The sequence below is a fragment of the Bubalus bubalis genome, chromosome 23 (genome assembly GCF_019923935.1).
Source record: "Bubalus bubalis isolate 160015118507 breed Murrah chromosome 23, NDDB_SH_1, whole genome shotgun sequence".
Lineage (NCBI taxonomy): Eukaryota > Metazoa > Chordata > Mammalia > Artiodactyla > Bovidae > Bubalus > Bubalus bubalis.
The window spans coordinates 23,247,737-23,272,522 of NC_059179.1; the positions used below are offsets into that span (position 1 = coordinate 23,247,737).

Below are 24,786 nucleotides of genomic sequence, written 5' to 3' on the forward strand. Positions count from 1 at the left end.
ACTAATAATTTTGGATGACTTTTCAACTCTAATATTCCAAACTTCCGTGATCGATGAGCAAGACCTGAGTATCCCAGATAAATACCTCCTTTCCCTTATCCTCGGAAGACTTCCTGAGCTCAGGTCTGAAAGTCTGGCCAGCTGTTAAATGTTCTGTCATTTACAGAACAAGCTTCAGGTCCAGACACTTTCTTCCCGGGAAGACTGAGAGGATTATGGAGTCTCCATGAGGCTCCAGAGGGGCCACCAGATGGCACTCTAGAACCTACTGCAAGATCAACTTCCTTCCTCTTCCTCTAAGTCTTCCCGGCAGCCGGGCCCCGCTCCGGGCGGGACCAGAGGGTTGAGGCATATCAGCTTCCCCCTGGGGTTCCCCGACTTCAGAGGTGGCCGAGCATGAGGCGCAGCATAGAACCGAGTAGCAGCAGGGGCTGCCAGCCGGCTTGGACAGGCCTGGGTGTGAGGAGACAGGAGCCAGGTCCCTCGGCTGGAGAATGGCGCTCGGTCAGCGGATCCCGCAGCGGGTTGGCAGAGCTAGTGCCTGTCTAAGGGTCATTCTCACTCTGGCTTCCAGAGCTACACAAATGTTTCTCCTCCAAGGGGCGCCCCTGAGTCACTCCCGATTGGTTGTGTAAGTCCAGGAGTTAAACTTTCAGCCAATGAAAAAGGGCATGGCGAGTGACGCACGGAAACGTCACGGGAATTCCCCCCTCCCGGGGGCGGAAAAGGGGCTTTCCCGGCTGCAGTCCTGGTGGTGAGAGAGGTGTCGCGACCCGTCCGAGGTGGGTCCGGCCGGGAGAGAATCCTGAACCGGAGCCGCCGCCGCGGTGAGTGGCCGGGTTCAGACCCCTGGGTGGTGGGACACCGGCAAGGGTGGGAGGAGGGTCCTTAGCTGACCGAGCCCTAGAGCTGAAGAGCGGCATCTGCGCATTCAGAGAGCGCTCATACGAACGTGACACGCGGATACACATCGATATCCTTGTACAAAGACACGGGGCGTACGTCCATCTACACGTATGCCCGCAGGTGCACAGGATCGTCCATGCACTCAGACTCGCACACACATGCATACGCAAAGCACACTCACCCGTGCACAAGTGCCTGGACACACACCCTCCACGCAGAAACTCAACGACAGGTTCACCTGTGCCCTCAGGTACATGCTGACATGTGTCCACATTAATAAGTTTAAGGAGTCTCACCTGTACACGCATGTTCACGTCATGCACACAATGCGCAAGCACATGGGCTGAAACATAGACACCTGTGATGTACCTATGTTACATACGGCCATGGGACAGGGGCGGGGGAGGTGCACCCAAAGCAGGTGCGGTGTGGGAATCAACGACTGTTGAGATTTTCGGGAAGAGAGAATGGAGGTGCCCATCCCAACACCCCCTCTGGCCCCTTGGCCTCAGAGACTGCTTCTCGGGACAGAACCCCGGGGCCCTCTACTCGGAAGAGCCCCCACCTACAGGCCTTCGGGGAGGAGGCCTTCCTACAGCAGGAATGTCCCCCCAAAACCCCCCGGGGTGAATCAGCCGTGGCCTCCCTGAGGGTAGAAAATCCCAAGGTTGCTCCAGGACGGGGGAGGGGAAGGGGGAGAGGAGGGGCCGGGCCCCGGACTAGGACCTTCCTCCGGCCTTGAAAGACCCCCAGTCCCCGGCGCCGGCCCTGGAGAGAGGAGGGGGGGCCCCCGCAACCCCGCGGGGCCTTCCCTGGGTCTGATTGCCCCTCTGCTTGCAGAGACGCTGCAGGCGCCCTCTGGCCAGCGAGGAGAGGACCTCGCGCCCCTCCCGCCAGGGGGCGTGGCCAGTGGCGTCATTTCCAGGCCCGCCCCCCTGGCCCCGCCTCCCCCTGGTATTTTCGGGACTTTCCTAAGCTGTTCTAACTTTCCTGCCCCTTCCCCGGCCTGGCCCAGCCCAGCTCCGGATCTCGCCCTCCACCGGATCCTGCCCGCCACACCCGGACGGGTAGCTGGAGGAGATCGGACCCTCCCCTAAATTTGGGCCCCCCTCTCCCCCCAACTCCCGTCCTGATCTGTCTCTCCCTACACCCGCCACTCCTCTCCACCTAAGGCGGGCGCCTGAAACTCTGGGAAACAGAACCCGGCCGAAGCCACCGGACAGAGCCGGGCCTAGCCCAGAGTCATGGACAGTTGCTACGACCCAGTGAGTCACGCCGCCTGGCCCCAAAGCCTGCCGGCCACCCCCCCGTGCCTGTCTGCTTGTTTGCCTGCCTGTCCTAGTCCCTTCTACTCCCTTACACCTCTAACGTCCTCAGATTATTTCACCCTGCCTGTCAGTCACTCTCTGCAAACTGCTTTCAGTAGGAGCTTTTTTATGGGCCTGCCTAGGAGAGGGGGTGATTGCTAATGCTTTAGAGAGCTGAGAGGTGGCGGGTTCTGGGGGTGGCTCAGAATCAGCTGCCATCCCAGTCTGTCTCCATACCAGGGTCTGGATGGCATCATTGAATATGATGATTTCAAATTCAACCCGTCCATTGTGGAGCCCAAGGAGCCAGCCCCAGAGACAGGTTAATAAGTCCCCTGACCTGCTCTTGTCTTGGAGGGAGGGGGAGGGAGGAGGAGGGAGGAGCATGTGGTGTGTGCCCTCTGTTTTGGGAATGGGCTCAGAGGTCTTGGCTCCTCTGTCCCCAGCTGATGGTCCCTACCTGGTGATCGTGGAACAGCCTAAGCAGGTGAGCAAGTAGAAGGGATGGTGTGGGATGGCTTCAGCTTTGGGGGCAAGTGGGACAGTTGTAGCTGGCTGGCCACGGGGAGGGTAACTATCACAGAGCCACTTCAGGTTGGGATCGTTAGCAGCTGCTGATCACAGTGGCATGATGGTGATTCAGGATACACACATCCAGTCATTATGGTCACTGCTGGCTGGGGATGTGGCTGGTGAGGGGGGATGTTTCTCCTGGTCACAATGTCACTCTGCCCTGGCACCTTCAGCGAGGCTTCCGATTTCGATATGGATGTGAAGGCCCTTCCCATGGAGGACTGCCAGGAGCCTCTAGCGAGAAGGGCCGGAAGACTTATCCCACTGTCAAGGTGAGCCAGGGCGGTGCTGGAGGGTGGGCTAGTGGACAGTGTGTCCATGGGCATTACTGACAGCCCTCACCCCTCACAGATCTGTAACTACGAGGGACCTGCCAAGATTGAGGTGGACCTGGTAACACACAGTGACCCACCTCGTGCCCATGCCCACAGTCTGGTGGGCAAACAGTGCTCGGAGCTGGGGGTCTGCGCAGTGTCTGTGGGGCCCAAGGACATGACTGCCCAGTAGGTGCCTGGTGCCCCCTACCCCTGGTCCCCACTGGTGTGCCCCTTCATCGCTTGCCAGTCCTAGGTCCCAGCCCACCTTTGTGAGCTTAGCATCTGACCAAGAGGAAAGACTCTGGTTGGCCCCAGAACCCAGGGCCCCAAGTAAAAACTAGAAAAGCTTCCTAGAGGAAGTAGAGCAGGGCCAAGCCTTGGCAGTGGGGAGGGTGCCTCAGGAGGAAAGAACTGCCCACAAGGCCTCTGACTTCTCCCTGCCCCCACACAGATTTAACAACCTGGGTGTCCTCCATGTGACCAAAAAGAACATGATGGAGATTATGATACAAAAACTTCAGAGGCAGCGTCTTCGCTCCAGGCCCCAGGGCCTTACGGGTATGGGGGATATGGAGGGAGTCATGGGAGGTGGTCATGGAAGGAATAGAGGAGGAATCCAGGGGTCACATGTATGCCCACTGCCCAGAGGCTGAGCGTCGAGAGCTGGAGCAGGAGGCCAAGGAACTGAAGAAGGTGATGGATCTGAGCATTGTGCGACTGCGCTTTTCTGCCTTCCTTCGAGCCAGTGATGGCTCCTTCTCTCTGCCCCTGAAGCCAGTTATCTCCCAGCCCATACATGACAGCAGTGAGTATCCTGACCACCTGGGGTGCTGGGTCTGGGTGCCACAGGGAGTGTGGAGGGCAGCCTCAAACTGTGGATTTGAACTTGGCCCCACCATGTATGAGCTGAGTGATCTTGAGGAAGTCACGTCCCCTCTCTGAGTAAATGAAGATACTGGCAGTTCCTGTGTCTCTTGGGGTTGTTAAAATACACCTGGCTCCCTAGTTGGGGCCATGGCTATTGTATCATCTCAAGTAACTGATATGCCATCTCCATAGAGTCTCCTGGAGCCTCAAACCTGAAGATCTCTCGAATGGACAAGACAGCTGGCTCTGTGCGGGGTGGAGATGAGGTTTATCTGCTCTGTGACAAGGTGCAGAAAGGTGAGGCTGGAGCCCAGGCTGGAGCTAGCGATGGGTATCAAGCTTGGGGAGTAACACAGCTTCAGGACAAATGGCCCTATAGATTCAATTTTCCCTGTAGATGACATTGAGGTTCGGTTCTACGAGGATGATGAGAATGGATGGCAGGCCTTTGGGGACTTCTCTCCCACAGATGTTCACAAACAGGTACCCTAGGGCCAGGGCTGGGTCTGGATTCAAATTAAGTCAAGGCCTTAATGACACCTATGTCCTCCTTCCCCCTAGTATGCCATTGTGTTCCGGACACCTCCCTATCACAAGATGAAGATTGAGCGTCCTGTAACCGTGTTCCTGCAACTGAAACGCAAGCGTGGGGGGGATGTCTCTGACTCCAAACAGTTCACCTATTATCCTCTGGTAGAAGGTGGAGCTGGGCTGAAGATCCCAGGGGGGCTGGAGGTGGGGGCTTGACTGGAGGGTCCCAAGAACTAGGTCAGGGGACCCATGAGTGAAATCAGGAGTAGGGAATGTCCCAGAAAGAGGTGGCCCTAGGAGCCAGCCTGAGGGTTTTTGGGGGAAAGGCCATTACCAGAGTGGGACAGGGCTCTTGAGGCTGGTGCAAGTTGGGGTTTTAACATCTCATTTCCCTCTACCCCTAGACAAGGAGGAGGTGCAGCGGAAGCGGAGGAAAGCCTTGCCCACCTTCTCCCAGCCCTTTGGGGGTGGCTCCCACATGGGTGGAGGCTCTGGGGGCTCGGCTGGGGGTTATGGAGGAGCTGGAGGAGGAGGTGAGGTGGTGCTGGTGGCAGGAAGGGCAATGGAGGAGGATGGGATAAAGGGGAGAAAAGTTGTGGGGAAGAAATCTGGGAGAGTCCTCCTGGTGCCCGCTCCCCACAGTCCTGCCTGTATCCACAGGTGGCAGCCTCGGCTTTTTCCCCTCCTCCTTGGCCTACAGCCCCTACCAGTCGGGCGCGGCCCCAATGGGCTGCTACCCGGGAGGCGGGGGTGGGGCGCAGATGGCCGCCGAGACGCCTAGTGTGGATGCTGGGGAGGAAGCAGCAGAGCCAAGCGCAGCCCCCGGGACACCCCAGCGCGAACAGCAAGCCCCGGAGCTGCTGCATCGAGGTATGACCTCGGGAATCCCAGCGGTCGGGACGCTGTGGGTGGGGACCTAGCCCACACCCACGCCCCCTGTCACCTCCAGCCCGGGAGTACAACGCACGCCTGTTCGGCCTGGCGCAGCGCAGCGCTCGAGCCTTGCTGGACTACGGCGTCACGGCGGACGCGCGCTCGCTGCTGGCGGGACAGCGCCACCTGCTGACCGCACAGGATGAGAACGGAGACACGTAGGTGGGCGGGAGAGCGGGCGGGGACCAGGGCTCCGCGCGCCGGTGGAAGGTCGTGGGCTGTGGGGCAGAGAAGGAACCTATAGAGCCAGGGTTCCGGAGTTAGGCAGACCCAGTTTCAAGTTCGGCCTCGCTACACTCTAGTTCTGTTCAAGATACTTAAATCTCTGTAGACTTCAGTTTTGTCGATTGCTTAAGGGGCACAGTAATAGTACGCACTTACCGCAAAAGGTGCGCGGAAGGATTTACTTTCGTGGGCTGGAGAGAAGGAGATTATGGAGGTGGTGGCGTTTTGAGAGTAAAGCATAACGAGTTGCTGACCTTCCTAAGCCAGAGTCTCACCCCCTCAATCCCTAGGCCACTGCACTTGGCCATTATCCACGGGCAGACCACCGTCATTGAGCAGATAGCCCACGTCATCTACCACGCCCCACACCTCGGCGTGGTTAATATCACCAATCACTTGCACCAGGTGAGGGGCCTCTGTTGGTGAGGGGGAGGGGTTGGAAGTCAGGTGGGTGAGGCAAGGAGTGGGCCTGGCTCACCCTGCCTGCCTCCCCCAGACGCCCCTGCACCTGGCAGTGATCACGGGGCAGACGAAGGTGGTGAGCTTCCTGCTGCAGGTGGGCGCAGACCCAGCACTGCTGGATCGGCATGGAGACTCAGCAGTGCACCTGGCACTCCGGGCAGGTGCCAGCGCCCCCGACATGCTGTGCGCCCTGCTGCGGAGTGGGGTTCCTGCCATGCCCCAACTGCTGCATGTACCCGACTTCGAAGGTGAGTTCATCACCTCATCTGAACCAGCGGGCAAGAGTGGGCACCAGGGAGAGGATCTGGGGAGTGCCTGATAGTGGACGTGAGGTGTGGAGGTCGGCTGGTCAAGGGCTCACATTAGGGGCACAGCTGCAGGCTGAATACCCTGTGTCACTAGGGCTATACCCAGTCCACCTGGCAGTCCGTGCCCGAAGCCCTGAGTGCCTCGATCTGCTGGTGGAGAGTGGGGCCGAAGTGGAGGCTGCAGAGCGGCAGGGGGGCCGGACAGCCCTGCATCTAGCCACAGAGATGGAGGAACTGGGGTTGGTCACCCATCTCGTCACCAAGGTGGGACTGAGGACTGTGGAAGATGTGGAGCCAAGGGCTGGGGACGGTGAAGGTGTCGGGGGAGGCCCAGCGGATCAGTCAGTGCTGTGACCAACCACTCCCTCGCACCCCACAGCTCCGGGCCAACGTGAATGCCCGCACCTTTGCGGGAAACACACCCCTACACTTGGCAGCTGGACTGGGATCCCCAACCCTCACCCGCCTCCTTCTGAAGGCTGGTCAGTCCCACCCTCAGGGGCTTATGAACAGGGCTGAGGGGGGAAAGGGGGTGCCTCCCAATCCCCCACTTTGCAGTCCTTAATGTGGGTTCCAAGGGAGCCTCCCTGTGACTATCTCCCTGCCCCAGGTGCTGACGTCCATGCAGAGAACGAGGAGCCCCTGTGCCCACTGCCTTCGCCTCCCACCTCTGGTAGTGATTCAGATTCTGAGAGCCCTGAGAGGGACACCCGAGGCAGCTTCCGGGGCCACACACCTCTTGACCTCACTCGCAGCAGCAAGGTGAGGCCAGCCTGGGACTAGCAGTACCAGGGGATGGGGCATCTGGGCTTGTAGATGGGGTCCTAAGTAGCTGGTACTGGGGGTCAAGGACTGTGATAGGGGGTAGTCAAGGCTGAGGCTGTCTCCCCAGGTGAAGATCTTGCTGCTAAATGCTGCTCAGGACACCATGGCACCGCCGCTGACCCCGCCCAGCCCTGCAGGTGAGGAGCTCTCCCCACCCACTGCCAGACCCCTGAACCCCTGCTCACAGCGGTCTCTTGTCCTTCGGGACCACTGAAGGAGGTCTCCCTTTCTCCACCCCATCCTCTGTCCATTGCCCCAGTGGCCCCGCCTGCACTATCTATCAGGTTGCCTTGAGATAAAGGTGACATTTGGGTGTCTGTCTTTGCCATCTCTGGGGGTGACTAACATGTTTATGTGTGTGTCCCCTTCAGGGCCAGAGATACCCCTTGAAGATACAGTCCTACAGAACCTGGAGCATCTGCTTGACGGGCCAGGAGCCCAGGGCAGCTGGGCGGAGCTGGCAGAACGGCTGGGGTTGCGCAGTCTGGTGGACACGTATCGAAGGACAGCCTCGCCCAGTGGCAGCCTCCTGCGCAGTTACCAGGTCGGTCAGGCCCCTGCCCATGCTCCATGCCCCAGTCTCAGATCTCTGGTGCTTCCTCCGGGATCCCACACCCTAACCACAATTCCTGGTTCATGCCTCCTCCTTCTCCTCAGCTGGCTGGTGGCGACTTGGCGGGCCTGCTGAATGCTCTGTCTGACATGGGCCTGGAGGAGGGGGTGAGGCTGCTGAAGGGTCCAGAGACCCAGGAAAAGCTGCCCAGCACAGGTAAAGGGACCATAACTGAGAGGTGGATCTGGGCTTGGAGGGTGGGAGGCCTAAGGCCTGACTCTTTCCTGCTCCCTTTCCCGTGTCCACTCCCCCAGCAGAGGTGAAGGAGGACAGTGCCTATGGGAGCCAGTCGGTGGAACAGGAAACAGAGAAGTTGGGCCCACCCCCTGAGCCACCAGGAGGGCTCTGCCACGGGCGCCCCCAGCCTCAGGTGCACTGAACCACTCCCCACCCACCAGCCCCTTCCAGGACCCCCTCTGTACAGTGACCCTGCCTATTCCAGTTCTTATTTAACACCCCGTGCCCACCCTTCATTTGGGGCAAATAAAAGATTCTCATGAGAAAGGGAGGGGGCCTGGCCTCCTCCCCAACTTACAGCAGCCCCTGATGTGTGTGATGCTTGTCCCCGGTAAGCAAATGCCTACCCTGGCCTCAGGCCAGGCACCAGAGAGAGGAGGAGGCCCAGCCAGCAAGTCGAGAGCAGTTTTAATGGAGGTGGAGGCAATACAAAGGGCAGGGCCCACTGAAGGAGGGAAGCAAGGCCGTAGTGCCTGGCCTGTGCACGGGGCCTCAGCTTGGACATCCATCCTCCACCTCTGGCAAGGGAGATGGTGAGCCCTCAGGGCAGAGGGAGGGAAACCAGCTCAACCCCAACTCCTGGCTTGTGTCTGAGCCAGGCCCCAGGATGGAGGGGGACTGCTGGTGTCAGGGGTGGGGGTGGTCTCAGCAGAAAGCAGAAACGTCAGGTCTCCCCCACAAAAAAAAAAAAAAAAAAAAAAAGGAGCATCAAGAGTCCAGGGGCCCTGGCCCCTCCCACCCCCATCCCCTGTACGAAAAAGTGCAAAACATTATCACAAAAAAGGGGTCTCAGAGGGGCCCTTAGCCTAAGGCTCCTGAGGCCCACGCCCTAGCCCTGCCCTGCCCCGGACACCGCGTCCGGCGCGGTCAGGCCCTGGACCAAGAGGCCCTCACAGGTGGCCCGAGGCCGGCCCGGGCTTAGGCAGAGCCGTGTCATGCAGGTGCCCGGTGGGCACCGCCCCCCCACTCCCACCCCCCAGCTCAGGGCTTCCACCGCCCACTGCCTGCCCCTGCCCTAGCCTCTGAGTCGGGACACTGAGCCCGGGGCTGGCTGGAGGTGTTGGCCGGCAGGGAGGGACTGGAGTGAGGAGGGGGTAGTCCATCCTCCGTGCCACTGGCCTGGGCCACTGCTGCCTCCACCGCATCCAGCTCCTCGCTGCCCGCCTTCAGCTTGACCCGAAGCAGCGCTGCGTACGTGCCGTAGCGGGATTTCTGAGGCAGAAGGGCAGCGGTGAGGCTGCTCGTCCCCCTCTGCCCAGCCCACCCCATCTGGAGCAGGGAGACAAAGAAGGCTAGGAGATGCCAGGTTCTCGCCAACCTCTGGGGCTCCCAAAGTCTCCAAGGACTGACTGTGACCACTCACACCCCTGGGTGTTCTGGTGCCGTTCTCTGGACTGTAGACTGCCAGCTGTAACACCTCGTGTTCCTGGAGCCTTTACCAGAGTCAGTGAAATGGAGCCCTTGGCAGAAATCGGCTCCCTTCATCACCCTAGTGGGGACAGACTACTGTCCTCCCTGTCCCACTTGAGAGGAAACTGAGGCTCATGGCGAGAAAGCTGCCCACCCAGGGTCACCCAGATAGTCCCACTCTGAGCCATGCCCTTAACCACCTGTCTGAGCCTGTGCATGGGACACAGAGGCCCTGAGGGAGCAAGAGGTGCCTGGGCTGGGAGCTTACCTCAAACTCCAGATACGCCTCCTTCTGCCGCTGCTCTTCAGCCTCCTTGCCCCGGGCCTTCTTGGCCAGTTGCGTGGCCCGGTGCTCCCGCAACTCACTTGCCATGGCCTTCAGCTTGGCCTCGTGGGTCCGCACTTGCTCCTCCTAGGGGCCACGGGAGCACGATCAGGGTTACTCTGGCAGAGACAGTGCCTTTGTGCAAGGTTTTTGAAAAGGTGCCCCTTCCTCTGGATGAACAAAGCACCCGGTGTCTGGGTTAACTGACTGGATTTCAGCCTCCACGGCCCCCCGCATCCTGGTGAGGTGGACAGCCACATTATAGGCAGCAGCCTCGAGTGTGGTCGGCCTAGGCTGGCCCCACTCCAGCGCCCCACTTGCCCCGAGGCACCAGGTGGACAGGAGGTGGGGGAGGGTACCTGGGAGAGGCGGGTGGCAGCGCTGGGTAGCAGAGGGCGGCTGAACTTCTTCTGGGAGCTGACAGCAGCTGGGAATGGGGGTGCGGAGAACATGGCAGCCACCACGTTGATGCGAGTGATCCAGGACTGCATCTGCTCCAGGCTCCTGGGGAGACAGCACGGCCACCTGGGACTGGGCCAGGGATCCGCCCCGTGATGGCAGTGCTGGCTCGGTGTGGCCTGAGAAGGAGCGAGGCAGTCCGGGGACAAGCAAGGGGGGCATGTTGGGGGTGGGGGGAAGGGGTCTGGGATGGGCCGGAGGAGGGCACTCACGGGGCCTGGAAGAGGAAGACCCGCCAGTCAGCAGTGCGCAGGTAGAAGACGTGCGGCCTCTTGCTGTAGTCACTGGCCCGCGTGGCCAGCGCGTGGTGGATGCTGATGGCGTTCTTAAGCTCTGCCTCCGACAGCGCTTTCCCAGGCTGGTACTCCTCCTGTGGGGTGCCCGTCTTGTCCTGGCCACAGTTCTGTCCCAGCCCAGCCCCCGAATCCTCTGAGCCACCCCAGCCCCACCCCTTTGGGCTGGCCTCGCACCTTCTGCAGATAGAGGATCATGCCCTTGAGGATCCCGTGGAAGTTCTTCCAGCCGCGCTTGCCCCGAGGTGCTGGCAGGTGGGCAGAGGTGGGGGGTGAGGAAGACGAGCAGGGGGGCCTGAGACAGGCCCACTCCCATCCCCCTCCCAGGCCTTCCCACCTGGCCACGTACTCTTCCTGCAGTCAGGGTCCGCGTGCACCTTGCGCACCAGGGCGCCGTGCTTGTAGACTGCAGCCCCGGGCTCGGGAGTCAGGTCCAGGAAAGGGCTGGAGCCACTGCCACCGCCCCCGCTGACCCTCTTGATGACCTTGGGGTTGGGGTCGGCCAGCTCAGACAGAGACCGTCTCAGCTCCTCCTCGTCTCTGCAGGTGTGATTACCTCAGAGGGGGCTGGTCGTGGAGCCACAACCCTGCCCCCACATCCAGTCCTGACCTCTGGCACCCAGGAAAGCTCTCCAGTGTCTGTGGAGAAGGGGGTGCGGGGGCTGCCCCTCTTCTCCACAGAAGAAGCCACAGAGGGTGTGGCTCTCTTCAGCCTGAGGCTCCTGGAGCCACATCTCTGGCCTCAGACCGGGTGGCCCAGGGTGCTGCTGTACCTCGCCACTCAGATCAGGGCTCCTTGAGCCAGCATGTCTCTGCCCCCATACTAAAGCTCCCACGGGTAGGGCCATGTCTGTTCCTTCCTCTCTTCACATGGACCCAGTCCCATCCTCTCCATTTCTGCACACACACCCCTCACTCCCTTCTGTGCTAGGGCAGAAACATCTGACTCAGCTTCTCAACCACACCCAGCACCAGGCTTTACTCACAGCTTGTTGGCTAAATGGTGGCAAGAGGAGCTTCCTAGTAGTTCCCTTGTACATCCTGGTCTGCAGGCTCTGTCAGATATCCTCCAAAGGATCTGATTCTATCTTGTTACTCCCTCCTCAGAAACCTGCAGTAGCTCCCTACTACCCCCACATGGAGCCTACACCACATCCCACCAGCACTGTCTCTCTTCTTCCACTCTTCAGGCCAGCCAGGCCTGCCTTCTCTTGGTCTCCCCACCCCACACTCCTCTCAGCCACCATGCATTTGCCTCCCAAATATCAACTTCCCTCTTTCTCTCCCCAATTTTTCCTCTCCTTCAAGGCTTTCCCCAAGACCAGTCCTCACAGAAGCTTTCCCTGATCCCCACCCCCCCGTACCCTAGTCCTGAGCTTGGCCTCCTCTGAGGAGCAGAGGGAGCACCCAACTAAACTGGGCAGTGACTGGACTCTCAGCAGATACCAGCAAGTATGAGTGACCCATTGACTGTTTAGATGAGGGCTGTACTCTCAGACTGGGGGATTCAACACTAGACCTCCTCCCTCAGACTAGACTTTTCCAAGACAACTCTTAAGTCTTTCTGTTTCACTGGGGCTGCCAAGAGTAGACAACTCTGGACTCCCTAGGACCCAAGAGGGGGCTCTCCCTCTATCGGTCAGAGACTTCTGACTAGAGACTTCTACTTTCCACTTAGATTGTCAAAAAGACCTCCCTGTTTTGTTTCAGTACCCCTCCTCCCAGACCAGTTGATACTGGCCACCTACCCAACCCAGCTTGTCAAAACAACCAGCTAGAGACAAGACACAGGCCCCACATCCAGGCAGGATCTCCAAAAAAGGAAGTGAGGCAGCCTCATAGCCTCTCATAGTCTCAGCCACCTCCCCTGTCTCACGGCCCCAGGGTTCACTCAGCCCACCTCAGTGCTCTCAACCCCTCCAGGCAGCCCCTTCCTGACATCTCGCCCCCCCCCCACCCCACCTCCAGACATCCCCAGGACTCACATGGCCCACTGCAACTTTTCATTCTTGATGGAGCTGTACAAGGCCTGGGGAGGAAGAAACAAATCAGGGGGGTGGGGGTCGATCCAGGGGGAGGTGCACCAATGCCAGAGCTCAGAGCCCTCCCTCCCAGTCAGGGGGAGGAGACAGAACTGCGGGTAAGGATGGGCATGGGTGTAATGACCAACGACCCAGGCTGTAGAGCGAAGGACAGGACCCAGGCCCAGATCTCGCACTTGCTGCAGGCCAAGTGTCTATGGGAAGAACAAACTATTACCATGTGTTATTTTTTGGTGGGGCTGAGCCGTGAGGCGTGCAGGATCTTAGTTCGTTGATAAAGGATCAAACCCACAGCCCCCATACCGTATTAGGAACTTGGAGTCTTAACCACTGGACCGCCAGGGAAGCCCCAGTACCACATGTTTAACACAAGGCAAGCAATTAACACAGACATCTCAGCACATGGTTGATGTACAGTAACTGCTACTATCATCTTTGGGCTTCCCAGGTAGCACTAGTGGTAAAGAACCCATCTGCCAATGCAGGAGATAAATGTGGGTTCGATCCATGGGTCAGGAAGCTCCCCTAGAGGAGGGCATGGCAACCCACTCCAGTATTGTTGCTGGAGAATCCCCTGGACAGAGGAGCCTGGCCATAGTCTACGGGCTCGAAGAGTTGGACACGACTGAAGTGACTTAGCAAGCATCTTTACTGTTATTGTTAAGGGTCATCCTGTTCAGATCCTGGGTGGGGGGAACGCGGCTCCAGAGGGAACAGAAAGAGCAGCCTAAGAAGCTCTCCTTTCCCCAACCACATCTTTGGCCTATTTCCATGGAATAAACCCACACAGAGCATATGGAGAAACTGAGGCCCAGGAACAGGACTTTCCCTGTCACCTCCCTCCTTGGCTAATAGAGAACACGCTCTTGTGGCTCCCAACCCCAGGGCAAGCTGAGCACTTCCCCCAACCCAGACGGCCTCACCAAGCCAAACGCCAGGGTGTGCCAACCCCCTGCCCATGCCCATACTTCATGTTACTGGAGAATGGACATTAGTCTAAAGGGCAATAGTTTTAGCTTCCAAACCCTGTATACCACAAACTCCCTGTTAACTCCTGAACCAGTCCCTTCTCTTTGTGGAGTTGGCCTGGGGGACCTGCAGGGGCCTTAGGGTGGTGGGAAGAGAGGATGAGTTCCAGGAGTGGCACAGGGGACCCCTCTTCTTGGGAGCAGCCAGCAACATGGGCTCACACCAGTGCCTCCCACTGTGGGGGTGCCTCCACCAGCCTGTGAGTGGGTGTGTCCCCAGCATGTGCGGCTAAGTGTGTGGCGTGTGGTGGCGTGTGCTGCTGCCTGCCTGCGAGAAGCTGGGTGCAGTGGTGACGTCGGCACCTTCTCCAAGATGGGACACAGCCCCCCACACACCGCTCCCCACGCAACATGGTCTCTGACTCTCACTGTCCACCCGCTATGCCCAGCCCCAAATGCCAAGCATCTCACCTGTGCACACCCTGTCTAGGGTAGGTACACCCCACCACTTCCACCCCACAGCACCACAACCTCCACCCCTCAGCACAACCCAGACAGGTGCACACACGGCCCTCCCAGTACAAGCCCACCCCACACTCAGCATAGCTCAGAGCCCAAGCCCTCACTCTTCTACTCCCTGGCCAGAACGCTGAGGTGGTCGCTGGGATCCGGCCTGAAATCGTGTCTCCAGCCTCCCAGTTCATCCCCTACCCCCTCTCAGCACTTCCGTTGGTCCACAACCACGTCTTCCTTCCAAAAGTCCTAAACTCCACGCGTGAGCCCCATATCGTGCTCTCACCTAGAAGGACCCTTTGGTCTGAGATCCCCAACTTGATCTCAGGGCCTCTGCCCTACCCTCTCCATCCATGCCCACCCCTGGCTACCCATGGGCTCTGTCTCTGTCGGGCTCCCCCGTCGGCCCCAGCGAGGCCCCCATCGGCTCGTGCCGCCTTCGACGCCTCCCTCAAGCCGCCCCCTCAGTGGCGCGCCGCCCTCAGCAACCCCCTCGGTCGCCCCCCAGCCTGGCGTGAGCTGCGGCCCCACAGCCCTCACCGCCTTTTTCTTCTTGCGGCTCTGCAGGCGGCTGACCACCAGGTCGGTGTAGAGCACGGGCTTGAGACTGCGCGAGCGCTGCGGCCAGCCGTAGCACAGGGTCTCCGCGCCGCGGTGGGTGCGCCCGTAGCGCACGGAGCACAGCGAGCGCGAGCGCAGCCGCCCGGCGCTGCTGTGGATGCTGTTGACACCGATCATGCTGGCCTGGCCGGCGCGCCGCGGCCCCCGGCCATGCCCCCGTCCGTCCTCGGCCCCGGACGGCCCGGACGGCCCGCGGACGGCTCCCCCGACAGCCGGCGCGAGCGGTCCGGCCCGGCCCGAGCCCGGCCCGGCTCGGCTCCCACCGACGCACACAACGCGCGGCGGCGGCGCGGTCGGCTCTGCAGCTTGGCGAGAGCGGGAGGGGGGCGCCGACGGGGAGGGGAGGGCGAGGGCTGGGGCGGGGACGGCGCAACATGGAGGCGTCCGACCGAGAGGAGGGCCCGCGGCGCGCCGTCACCGTCACCGGGGAGGCGCCTGGGAGAGCCAGTAGGGGGTTCTGGGCGGGGCGGGGGGGGTGCTGCTCCAGGGGTGCTGGGAGGGTGGGGCTGTGAAGGAGGGATGCTCCTGTAGGGTCTGGAGCGCTCCCCGGGCTCGGCAGGGTGGGGTGGTGGGAAGAAAGGTCGGAACGCCTCCTGGTGGCCCTTTTTTATGGAGCCAGGAGGGGCCAAGAGGCTGGAATCACCCACCTCGCCGAGCCGCAGATACTTCAAATGCCCGTGTATATACCCCCAGATCACGCTCAAACACCCCACCTTACTTACATATATCCCAACTAGCCAGATGCACCAGTTCACACTCACCTCAACTCACAGTAGAAATTCAGAGGTACACCTCAAATTTTACAGTCACATATACCCCCCTACTCATGGACACATGTCATAAACCAGATAGCCAATTCGCAGACATACACCCCAACACACACAAACACGCAACCTACACCCCCAACTCAGATACACTTTACATCATAAAACCTAAGGACAAACACACTCCAAGTCAGACAAACCCCTTTGGTTCACCGACATCCTAAATCACACGTATACAAGTATACAACTAAACTCAGTATATATCCCAACCATTAACCACCCCCAACTCACAAAGGACAGCCCCACTCAGATGCATCCCCAAACTCAGAAGCTTGACACACCCCAAGTTCACAGACATGCCTGTGCTGTCACACGTAGGTGGTGCCCGGGGACCCCCTTGACAACTCTGGGAGTGCAGGCCTCCTCGGATAAAGCACCACCGGATCTGGTAGAGGAGTGAAGCCACGGACCAGGACACCCACCTCCTCCTCCCGTTCTACCAGCTCCAGTGTAGCTAACCCTCAGGTTCTGGCGCCCGGGCGCAGGGCCTGCCCATTAAGGACCCAGAAGCTAAGTATGTAGTCCCAGTTTCGTGCTAACTGACTTTGCGATCTTCTAAAGCCTTTGTCCCTCTCACGCCCCTCTACCTCCGGGTCCCTCCGGTGCAGTGGTACCAAGGAGGCCTTTGTGGCCGTACACCTTGGCGCGGGCGCCATACACCCCAACTCAGAGAACACTGTAGGAGGGGCACTAATGAAGGCAAAATACAGAGTCCAGGGCCCGCTGATCACGTGTTCTCCAGACCAGCTCCGCCCTCCCCCACGGCCTGCGGGGATGACGATAGCGCATGCTCCGGGAGAGCCAGTCCCTTGGGGGCTGGGGGAGGGGGCGGTCCCCAGGCTGAGTCACTAGAGCCCAGGCTTCCACAGCGGGAGCTGGGTGCTTGCAGGCCCCTCAGCTCACCCGCCTTGGAGGCCTGCTGTCAGGTCCCCTGCCCCTCCCCTCCGGCCACCTCTGCCCTGCCCCAACCCCCCACCTTGAGCAGCTCTCTGGGGAAGTCGCCGCCTTCGTTGAGGCCTTCCAAGTTACCGATGAAGTCTCCGCAGGTCATGCGTTTCCCGATGTTCTATTGGAGGGCACAGAGGCCTGTCAACTTGGGGGGGGGGGGCGGTCCTTTGCCTCCCAGGCCTTGAAGTCTCTGAACGGGGTTTTCCCATCTCCCTCCCCCCAACCCCCCACTCACGTGGCCGTGGAGATCCGTATTGAGTAGCATGAGGGCGCAGGTCAGCGTGTGCGCACCGTCTAGGGGAGAGTTAACATTTAGCCTCGGCTACCTCCCAAGGGGTCTTCCCACAGCTCCCTTCCTCTCTCTTCCAGTTCATGCCCTGCCCCCTCTCGGACCCTCTTTGGCCCACAGTCACACTTTCGGAAGTCCTGGACCCCATTGGCAAACCCCTATGAAGCAAAGACCTCTCTCCTCCAGCAAATCCCTCAGACAGGACCTCTCCCCCTTCTTAGGTCACCCTACCTAACTCCCTAAGGTTCTGGGGACAGCCCACTGCTCACACCCAACACCAAGGTTCCTCTGTGTCTATGCATTAAACACAAGCAGCTGGGCCCCACACAGTTATGCAGGCCAAACAGAATCCCTACTCAGGTCAAGCACTGTCTTGTACATATATGTGAACAACGGCATGCAAACACACCAGCCATGTGCCTCTTCACAGCACACACTAGCCTCTAGCACTGTACCTGCCCACATGCACAGTTCCACATCCGTGCAGTCATGCCAGTATTGTCTGCATACATGCATGCTTCCATGCCTGCAAGCTTGTGCACTCATGTACTTATGCACACACACTCATGCCGCTTTGCACAGATGCAGTACCCATTTGCCTTCATAACCAGACAGGAAAACCCTGACCCTGGCCTCCTCACCCTCTGAGGACAGGGCTCCAGGATTACACTGGAAGTATCTCTGGGAGAAGTGGGCCAGCACACGCTCCCGTTCCTGGGTCTCACCCATTAAGGCCAGCTCCTTGAGAAACACCCTGGGGAGAGGAGAAGAGGGGGCATGTCACATCTACTCAAGGTCCCCTTACCAGGCAACTCTGGCTCTTGGCCATGCCCAGTCAGCTTGGGAAGAGTGACTTCAGGGCAGTTTAGAGGAGGCACAGGGCTCAGGGGAGGCATAACTGAAGCCCTGCACACGAGGCATAGAGAGTAGGGCCTGCTCTCAAAGGGCTGGACACCCACCTGAGAGCTTGGTCCAGAGTCATGCCCGTGAAGACAAAAAACTTCAGGTACTCGCCAGCCACAAGTTTGCTGAAGTCATTGCTGTGGGCAGGGCAGAGAGACAGGTGGAGTCTCAAGGGCAAGTGTCAAGGGCCCAGGTGGGGGTAACATAAAGACCTGGGGGTATCAGATATAGGGGATGTGGAGGTGCTGCCCACAGAATGCATTCCCTCTCCCCCCATCCTCAATCCCAGCCCAGTGTCTTTACTTCTTGCCCAGATGCCGGGCCACATCCGCCTTCCTGAAGCCATCTAGTCGGTACAGCCTCTTAGCGAGGCGCTGTGCAGCCTCCAGGTCTGCTTTCTGCCCATTGGACAAGGTGTCAGTGCTTCCCAGGGCCAGCCGCTCTGTGCTGTCCAGCTCTGAGTCCGAATCAGACACCAGTTGGTTCAGGGGTGGTTCACTGCCAGGGTAGAACACCAGCTCAGAGGTAAGACAAGCCCTCAGGGGCCATCCAGATGCTTCCTCTGCCTCCAGACCCAGTAGACAGAGAAGGAAAGATTGGGACACGGGAAAGGTATTTTTCTTTTCTCCAGAGGAGATTCTTTCCATCAGCCTAATCTATCATTATCACCTCTCTGTGGAAGTCCTGCCTTAAATCTAACGCACATCCATCTTGCTGCTGTGGGAGTTCGGGCTGCTTTCCCCCAAACTCCCTAAGTTTGCTATTAGACATAGATTCCCCATCCCCACACTGGCCCTACCCAGGGCAGAGTCCTGTCTCTCTGAGAATATGGGCAGAGATAGGATAGATGGACTGCTAGGGAGGAACAGTGGAGGGTCAAACAAAGATGTGAGGCAGCAGGGACACTCTCCTGCTCCTACGTCTTTCCTCTTCCCGCCTTTTAGCAAGAGGAGTCTCCTCCATGGTCCTTCTCTTCCACCCACAAAGAAGTAGGCTCTGGGGTAGAGGGGATAGGGGGTCAGAGCACACCTCCTCAGCCCCTGTCTCCTCCTCCCTTCCCTTCCCACCCCAGCTGCTTTACTCACAAAGCCACCTGTCACCCCAGAGACAGAGGCCGGAAACTCCTGGTTGCTAGGCAACCCTGTCTCCCTGGCCACCCCCTCCTGTTGCCATGGCTTCAGTGACTGAGAGGGTAGCTGGCAGAGGGGAGAGCAGAAAGGTTAGACTGGTGAAAGGACTTCCTGGGGAAGGGTGAGAGACTCCAGATTGGAGCGGGTAGGCGACATGGGAGAGAGGAAATAGGAGAGGTTGGTGGCTGATTCTTTGGGAGGAACCTCCAGGCTGCGGGGTGGGGTAAGAGCAAAAGAATTCTAAGCAGGTTAGAGGCTCTATGTAAGGAGGGAAGCAGCCTTCTAGAGAAAAAGGGCAGTGTTCTCTAGGGATCCTTCCATCCTGAACCATGGTTTTACAAGTCACTGGGTCTGAGACCAAGGCAGCAGGCTGTAAGGGGCTCCACTCACAGCCACTGGAAGTAGTTCTCCAAATGGGAAAACACATCTGTATCCCCTAACCACCCCAGTCAGGAGTCAGGAATATAAACCACATTTTCACATTCAGGATCCATCCCTTGGAGCAACTGTTCCTGGGACCCTAGGGCCTGAGGTCTGAGGAACCAAAGGAATCACTCACCTGCCCAGGGGTGCTGCCCCCAGTCCGAAGCTGTCTTCTGAGTGGCAAGGACTAGGGGGATCCCTCCCTGGGGCCTGCTTGGCTCCAGCCTCTGCCTCCTCTTCCTCCCCTCTCTGTGTCCAAGGCCCATCAGCAGCAGAGCTGGTACCAGAATCCGGTTCCAGAGGAGCAAGTGGGGCAGGAGCAGGCGGATCAGGCCTTGGGGCAGGGGGTTGGGGAGGCAGCTCGAAGGTGAAAAAGGGGCTCTGGGTCGGGCCAGGTGAGGCCAGGGCCTCCAGCGAGGCGAGGCTGGTGTAGGAGGTGCCCTTGGCCCGGTGTGACTCCAAGATGGCTTCAAACACACAACTGAAAGAGTCAGGCCCATCAGCCGAGGGGCTGGTCCCAGGTAGAAAGGGCAGAGGTGACTTGAGAGGCCCGGAGTGAGGCATTCGGGTACCTGGCCTGCAGGGGCAGGGAGAATCTCTGATCAGGGGCCTAGAGGACAGCTCTCAGGTATCATTTCACTGGACTTTCACACCAACTCTGTGAAGGGGATTATCATCTCTTTTCACAGGCTCCCATCCCCTCCCAAAAGTTACCTGGCTCAGGGCTCCCCACCACAGGTTCACCAGGCTATACAATGCCCCAGAACACCCCAGCCCTACCCATCCCCAGTGCCCAATCCCTTTCCTCTCTCACTCCCTGCTAATCTCCCTTTCTCCTCCTTCTCCCTGATCCTCTCCCCTCCTGCCATTCCATTTCTATTTCTGGCAACATCTTAGGAGAAGAAGATGAGGCTCCAAGCTGCAATGGGGTGTGAGACAGAGAGGAAAGCCCCCACACTCCACATTCTCCTGCCAGGATCCAGGGTCTAAACTGATGCTCCCAAGCCCCCAGGCTTGATTCTGGCCTTTCACCCTGCCCCCCTGTCCTTCCTTAGAACCCCTTTCTTCCTCTATCTTTGTGTTCCTACCCTCCTGGGTTCTTGCTGATGGCCCCCCACAACCCCAAACCCAGTACTCTGCCATGCCGCAGGCTTAGGTCCAGAACTCCGTGCTCCACCGCCCTGTCGGCACTCCAGCTTGGTCCTGACACTCCCAGCCCCACCCTTGTCTCTATCCCAGTCCCTTGGAGCCCAACCCTGGCTCTGGGTCAGTGGGAAAGAACAAGTCACTTTTCTCTCCCACTCCCCCACTCACTCACCGGGCCCCTTCTGAGGCCTCAAACACTTCGTCGTCCACATCCTCTTCCCCACCTGCCTCATCCTCGTCCTCATTGCCACTGCCCAGGCTGGGGTGAGGGCCAAGGCATGGGCCAGGACGTGGGACAGGTGGGCGGGCAGTGCCAGGCAGGCCCTCAGAGCTGGGCTGACTCTCGATGGCCGAGTCAGCCTCTTCCCGCTCAGTCAGCACCTCATCGATGTCGGTCTCGCGGTAGCACCTCAGGGGCACTGTGTCCAGGTCCGTCTCGGAGTACTTGGCTGCTCGCCCCACAGCCACCCCAGAGCCCTGCCCTGAGCCCACCCCAGGTGGAGATGGGGGGGCCTGCTCTGGGGGCTTAGCACCTGCAGTGTGCATAGGCATCCGGGTCAGCAGGTTACTCAGGTCAGCTCCCTGTCCTGATTCTGTTCTCAGAAGGAGCTCTCCCCCACTGCCTCATATTAGCCCGAATTTCTTTCGCTGTCTAACCACCATTCCTTCTGCTATAGACTCAGCCTGTTCCTGGTAAGGCTCCTTTCAAATCAAGTTCTTGTCAAACAGTTTTGAGGGGCCTGAGGGAGACCAGCCTCTTTACTCCTCCAAGGAATGGCCCTTGATATCTTGCCATTCCCCTCCCTCCACTACCCAGCTGCCTCCAGGTGCCCAAACCAGCTGCCATCCCCAACTGCTATCATAACATGGATGGAAAGACTGAGGCTTAGAGAGGCATTAGCCGACTCAGAAGCCCAGGAAAGGACTGGGGGAGTTTAAAGGAAGGCTCCCTAGCATACCATGGCTCCTGTGGAAAAGGCCCTGTCCTGTTCCCCTGGCCTCAGTCCCAGGCCTTACCTGAGCTGGGGGGATCCAAAGAGCCATAGAAGAATTCCCATTTGGCTCGAGCGATTCTCTGGGCATGAGAGGAGACTTCTCGTGGTGAGGACCAGATGTCCCCCTAAGCCAAGGAGGGAGTCATAGACACAGGCACCCAGAGAGAAAAGCAGAAATACAAAGACACAAGAACACGGGACAAAAGCACAGAAGGGAAAACATACAGGGACAGAGGTACAGAGTAATAAGGACAAACACAGAGAGCAAGAAGGAGGCAGATTTAGCACAGATTGAAGAATTCAGAGTGATAGGCCCAAGACCACCAAGGAGACAAGACAAGCCTTGGCCTTCACTGGGTGTCTGGGGTTGCAGGGAGCCCAAGAGAGATCACATACCTGGTTCAGGAGTCCAGTGTCAGCAGGTCCTCGGAATAATGTGGCCAGGTGCTCAGAGGGTCCCCCCAGCCCATTGGGGAGAGAGGAGTAAAGACCATCTGCTCCAACCTGGGGTTGAGTTGGTGGCCCCTGTAAAAGGCCCTGGCTCCCAGGCCGAGCTGAGCCTCCTCCAGCTGGAAGCGGGTCTGATGTGGATGCTTCTAGCCTCAACTTTTGATGGGAGCCAGGCCTGAGGGCTGGAGTGGGCCTGGGAGGAGAGACCCCACCCAGGTCCCAGCTCCGACTCAAGCCTCCAGGAGCAGGCAGCCCATTCAGTGGCCTCACACTGGCCTTCTCCACAAAGCGGAATATGACCACAGAGCTCTGGGCCTCTGGTGGGGGCTGCCCAGTGGGTGAAGAGGGTGCCCAAGGTGAGGGAGCAATGCGGGGTGAAGGGGGGCCACGCAGAGGTGTACAGGGTGCTGTCACACGTCCAAGCTCCCGACTTCGGGGACCTGGACCTGCCACTCGCCGGAGTAAGGAGCCTGTGCTGCCATACATGCTGGCTGGGGGGCTCTGGGGCACTGGGCCTTCGGGGAGCCAGCGGCGTGGGCATCGTGGTGGGGAGATGGCACAGTCGCCTTCCGAGCAGAAGCGCATGGCACCCTGGGCCATGCTGGGGCCGGGGGTCAGGCTGGGGGGGCAGGGATGGCCAGGCCAGGTGGGGAGTGAGCGGGCAGCATGCTCTTCAGACAGGCCTGCAAGAGAGGAAGGGGAGCAGGGGGTGAACTTCTGGGGAGTCAGGAGGATGGGAGAGCAGAGACGGAGGGGAAAGCAGATGGGGCCACTGGGCACCAGGGGTCTAGCCCACCCCGGGAATATGGCAGCACTGATCCCACCCCTGGGGGTGGTGATCAGCCCTCCTGCTGGGCTATTTCCATGGAGGCCTGAGAAGAAAAGAATTATGCCCCAGTGGGCCCCTGGCTGGAGAAGGTAATGGCACCCCACTCCAATACTCTTGCCTGGAAAATCCCACGGACGGAGGAGCCTGGTAGGCTGCAGTCCATGGGGTCGCTAAGAGTCGGACACGACTGAGCGACTTCACTTTCACTTTTCACTTTCATGCATTGGAGAAGGAAATGGCAACCCACTCCAGTGTTCTTGCCTGGAGAATCCCAGGGACGGGGGAGCCTGGTGGGCTGCCGTCTATGGGGTTGCACAGAGTTGGACACGACTGAAGCGACTTAGCAGCAGCAGCAGCAGGGCCCCTGGCTCCTTTCCTTTCTGCCTGGGGGCCCTAAGCATCACCCTGGGAGAACCAAGGAAGCTATTTCAGAAGCTGAGTGAGCCCAGAGTCACTGTGGCATTTTGGAACTACTTCTGGTGGGGGAGGGGGAAGACTGCTACCCCACCCTCAGGATCAGAAGTATGAGCCAGCCATCATCATCATCATCCGGTCAGGGGCTTCCCACAGTCTCTCTGTGGGAGCCCCTCACTCAAGGGGAGGGGACTCAGGCCTCCTGGAAGGAGAGGGAGGAAGAATAGGGGTAGTATATAGGGACATGAGAGGCTCAGAGGCACAGGTGAAACTGTAATACATACGTGATGAATGGGAAAAGGATATTCTTGTTCTCCATACAGGTACACACACTCATGCGCACACACACGTAAGGACAAATAATGTCAGTATACAGCTAACATGTTCATAGGCAACACCCTCCAGCACACACAGACACAGGCACACACACACATTGCTCAAAGACACACCCTCATACACTCAGTCATAACAAATATGTGTGTAATGGAAAGGCACATGCTTGTTTTACACACACACACGGCAATCAAACAGAAACACACAAAGAGATACCCAAATATACACACAAGGCCCTCATTCCCCAAGACACACAGAGACACAGGTATATCAGACACTCACAGAGACCTACTGGTCAAAATCAGACACAAATACAGATGCCTACTCACACACATACTTAAACAGGGACATACACCCTCTCCCCTAACCCCTACCAGTCACTGGTCTCTGAGGGGAGGCGGTGGGGCTGAGCTACACCAGACCCCTCTCCCCATCTCTCTCTCCACCCCCAGGGACAGATCTTGTCCAGCCCAGGATCGACCATAAAGGGGTAAAGGGGCCCCTGGCGGCAATGCAGGGTAGGGGCCAAGGTCCGGAGCAGCAGCCTTGCCAGGAAGGCTTCTGAAGCTCAATCGGGGCCCCATGTGCTCTCAGTGCTGCCCTGGACTCAGCCGCGTCAGTACTCACCGCTGCTTGCCTGGAGCTGGGGCCGAGAAGAGGCAGCGGAGAGGCTGGGCCCAGCTCAGCTGTGAAGGCAGCGCGGCTCCCGCTTGCTCCCGCTTGCTCCAGGCCCGCCCGCCTCTCAGTCCCTCCTTCTCCCCCCTACGCGCGGCTCAGAGCTAATCCCCCAACCCACCCACCACCCCCCCCCCGGCCTCTCCCCGGGCCCTGAGCCCCAGAGGCTGCCCCCCCTTCTCGACACTAGGTCCCCACTGGGCTCTCCCGCCAACCTGAGACCCGCCCCTGAAGAGGGGGAGGACGTATGGAACCTCTGGTCTGTTCTTCAGACCCTCACATGCCCCACCCCAATCGTGTCCACGTCCTTCTCGTCCACCACTCCCTGAGCCGCACGCGGGACCCAGCTGCACACGCGTGTCCCGCTCCAGACCCCACGCGTGTCCCTAGGAGGTTGCCACATGACCTGTTATATGCCACACGCGCTCCCGCCCCCACGAGCACGCGGCCGCGCCAGCACACGGTATGGGTGTAGACTGGACCTGCCCCCTACATCCGAGACCATCAATTTATGGAAGATATATCCAGAGAACCCGGCCTCAACCCCTCCGGAGGTTCTGAGACTAGGACTCAGGAGACACAGCCCTGACCACTCGCCTAGGATGCAGCAGGAGGGATGTTAGTCAGACTTCAAAAAGAACTTCCTTGCTGCCTGAGTTAGGCATCTTGCCATCTGGGAGTAAGAGGTTAGA

The 24,786-nt window shown here is 59.2% G+C and overlaps 2 protein-coding genes across 10 annotated transcripts; one reads left to right on the plus strand and one right to left on the minus strand.

Moving 5' to 3' along the window:
- The first annotated feature begins 679 nt into the window (after nucleotides 1-679).
- Nucleotides 680-8,406, plus strand: NFKB2 (nuclear factor kappa B subunit 2). 7 transcript variants are annotated; one of them, XM_025273769.3, is made up of 23 exons: nucleotides 680-827; nucleotides 2,079-2,171; nucleotides 2,454-2,535; nucleotides 2,660-2,700; nucleotides 2,960-3,058; nucleotides 3,138-3,289; nucleotides 3,555-3,661; nucleotides 3,750-3,908; nucleotides 4,163-4,267; nucleotides 4,350-4,453; nucleotides 4,532-4,670; nucleotides 4,906-5,034; nucleotides 5,162-5,371; nucleotides 5,451-5,592; nucleotides 5,950-6,064; nucleotides 6,156-6,369; nucleotides 6,524-6,693; nucleotides 6,809-6,911; nucleotides 7,040-7,191; nucleotides 7,322-7,391; nucleotides 7,626-7,798; nucleotides 7,912-8,023; nucleotides 8,122-8,406. In XM_025273769.3, exons 2-23 carry the CDS (start codon nucleotides 2,151-2,153, stop codon nucleotides 8,244-8,246), a joined length of 2,724 nt encoding a protein of 907 aa, XP_025129554.1. In that variant the 5' UTR covers nucleotides 680-827; nucleotides 2,079-2,150; the 3' UTR covers nucleotides 8,247-8,406. The 7 variants fall into 7 exon arrangements, with proteins under 7 accessions (XP_025129554.1, XP_025129553.1, XP_025129559.1 ...); XM_025273768.2 differs by lacking the exon at nucleotides 680-827 and having other exon boundaries at nucleotides 1,878-2,171; XM_025273771.3 differs by lacking the exon at nucleotides 680-827 and having other exon boundaries at nucleotides 1,879-2,171; nucleotides 8,125-8,406.
- Nucleotides 8,407-8,814: 408 nt separating this feature from the next.
- On the minus strand, nucleotides 8,815-24,671 carry PSD (pleckstrin and Sec7 domain containing). Of its 3 annotated transcripts, none has more exons than XM_006064922.3 (17): nucleotides 24,047-24,671; nucleotides 21,790-22,526; nucleotides 21,416-21,518; nucleotides 20,571-20,931; nucleotides 19,389-19,829; nucleotides 18,003-18,197; nucleotides 17,756-17,836; nucleotides 17,438-17,550; nucleotides 16,743-16,801; nucleotides 16,536-16,625; nucleotides 12,577-12,620; nucleotides 10,941-11,131; nucleotides 10,769-10,839; nucleotides 10,511-10,668; nucleotides 10,199-10,343; nucleotides 9,783-9,926; nucleotides 8,815-9,316 (listed from the first exon to the last, which is right to left on the minus strand). In XM_006064922.3, the coding sequence occupies exons 2-17, from the start codon at nucleotides 22,441-22,443 to the stop codon at nucleotides 9,086-9,088; spliced, it is 3,081 nt and encodes a 1,026-aa protein (XP_006064984.1). In that variant the 5' UTR covers nucleotides 22,444-22,526; nucleotides 24,047-24,671; the 3' UTR covers nucleotides 8,815-9,085. The 3 variants fall into 3 exon arrangements, with proteins under 3 accessions (XP_006064984.1, XP_025129550.1, XP_025129552.2); XM_025273765.2 differs by having other exon boundaries at nucleotides 10,929-11,131; XM_025273767.3 differs by lacking the exon at nucleotides 17,756-17,836 and having other exon boundaries at nucleotides 10,929-11,131.
- Between the last annotated feature and the right edge of the window lie 115 nt (nucleotides 24,672-24,786).

Bases quoted from the DNA above. Each gene is read 5' to 3' on its own strand.
- NFKB2 (XM_025273769.3), top strand. From the start codon at position 2,151: ATGGACAGTTGCTACGACCCA. The intron at 2,536-2,659 runs GTTAATAAGTCC...CTCTGTCCCCAG, and splicing joins GGAGCCAGCCCCAGAGACAG to CTGATGGTCCCTACCTGGTG. The intron at 6,694-6,808 runs GTGGGACTGAGG...CGCACCCCACAG, and splicing joins TCACCCATCTCGTCACCAAG to CTCCGGGCCAACGTGAATGC.
- PSD (XM_025273765.2), bottom strand. From the start codon at position 22,443: ATGGCCCAGGGTGCCATGCGCTTCTGCTCGGAAGGCGACTGTGCCATC. The intron at 16,626-16,742 runs GTGAGTGGGGGG...GCCCTCCAATAG, and splicing joins ATACGGATCTCCACGGCCAC to AACATCGGGAAACGCATGAC. The intron at 10,840-10,928 runs GTGGGAAGGCCT...CCCACCTGCCAG, and splicing joins CAGGAAGAGTACGTGGCCAG to CACCTCGGGGCAAGCGCGGC.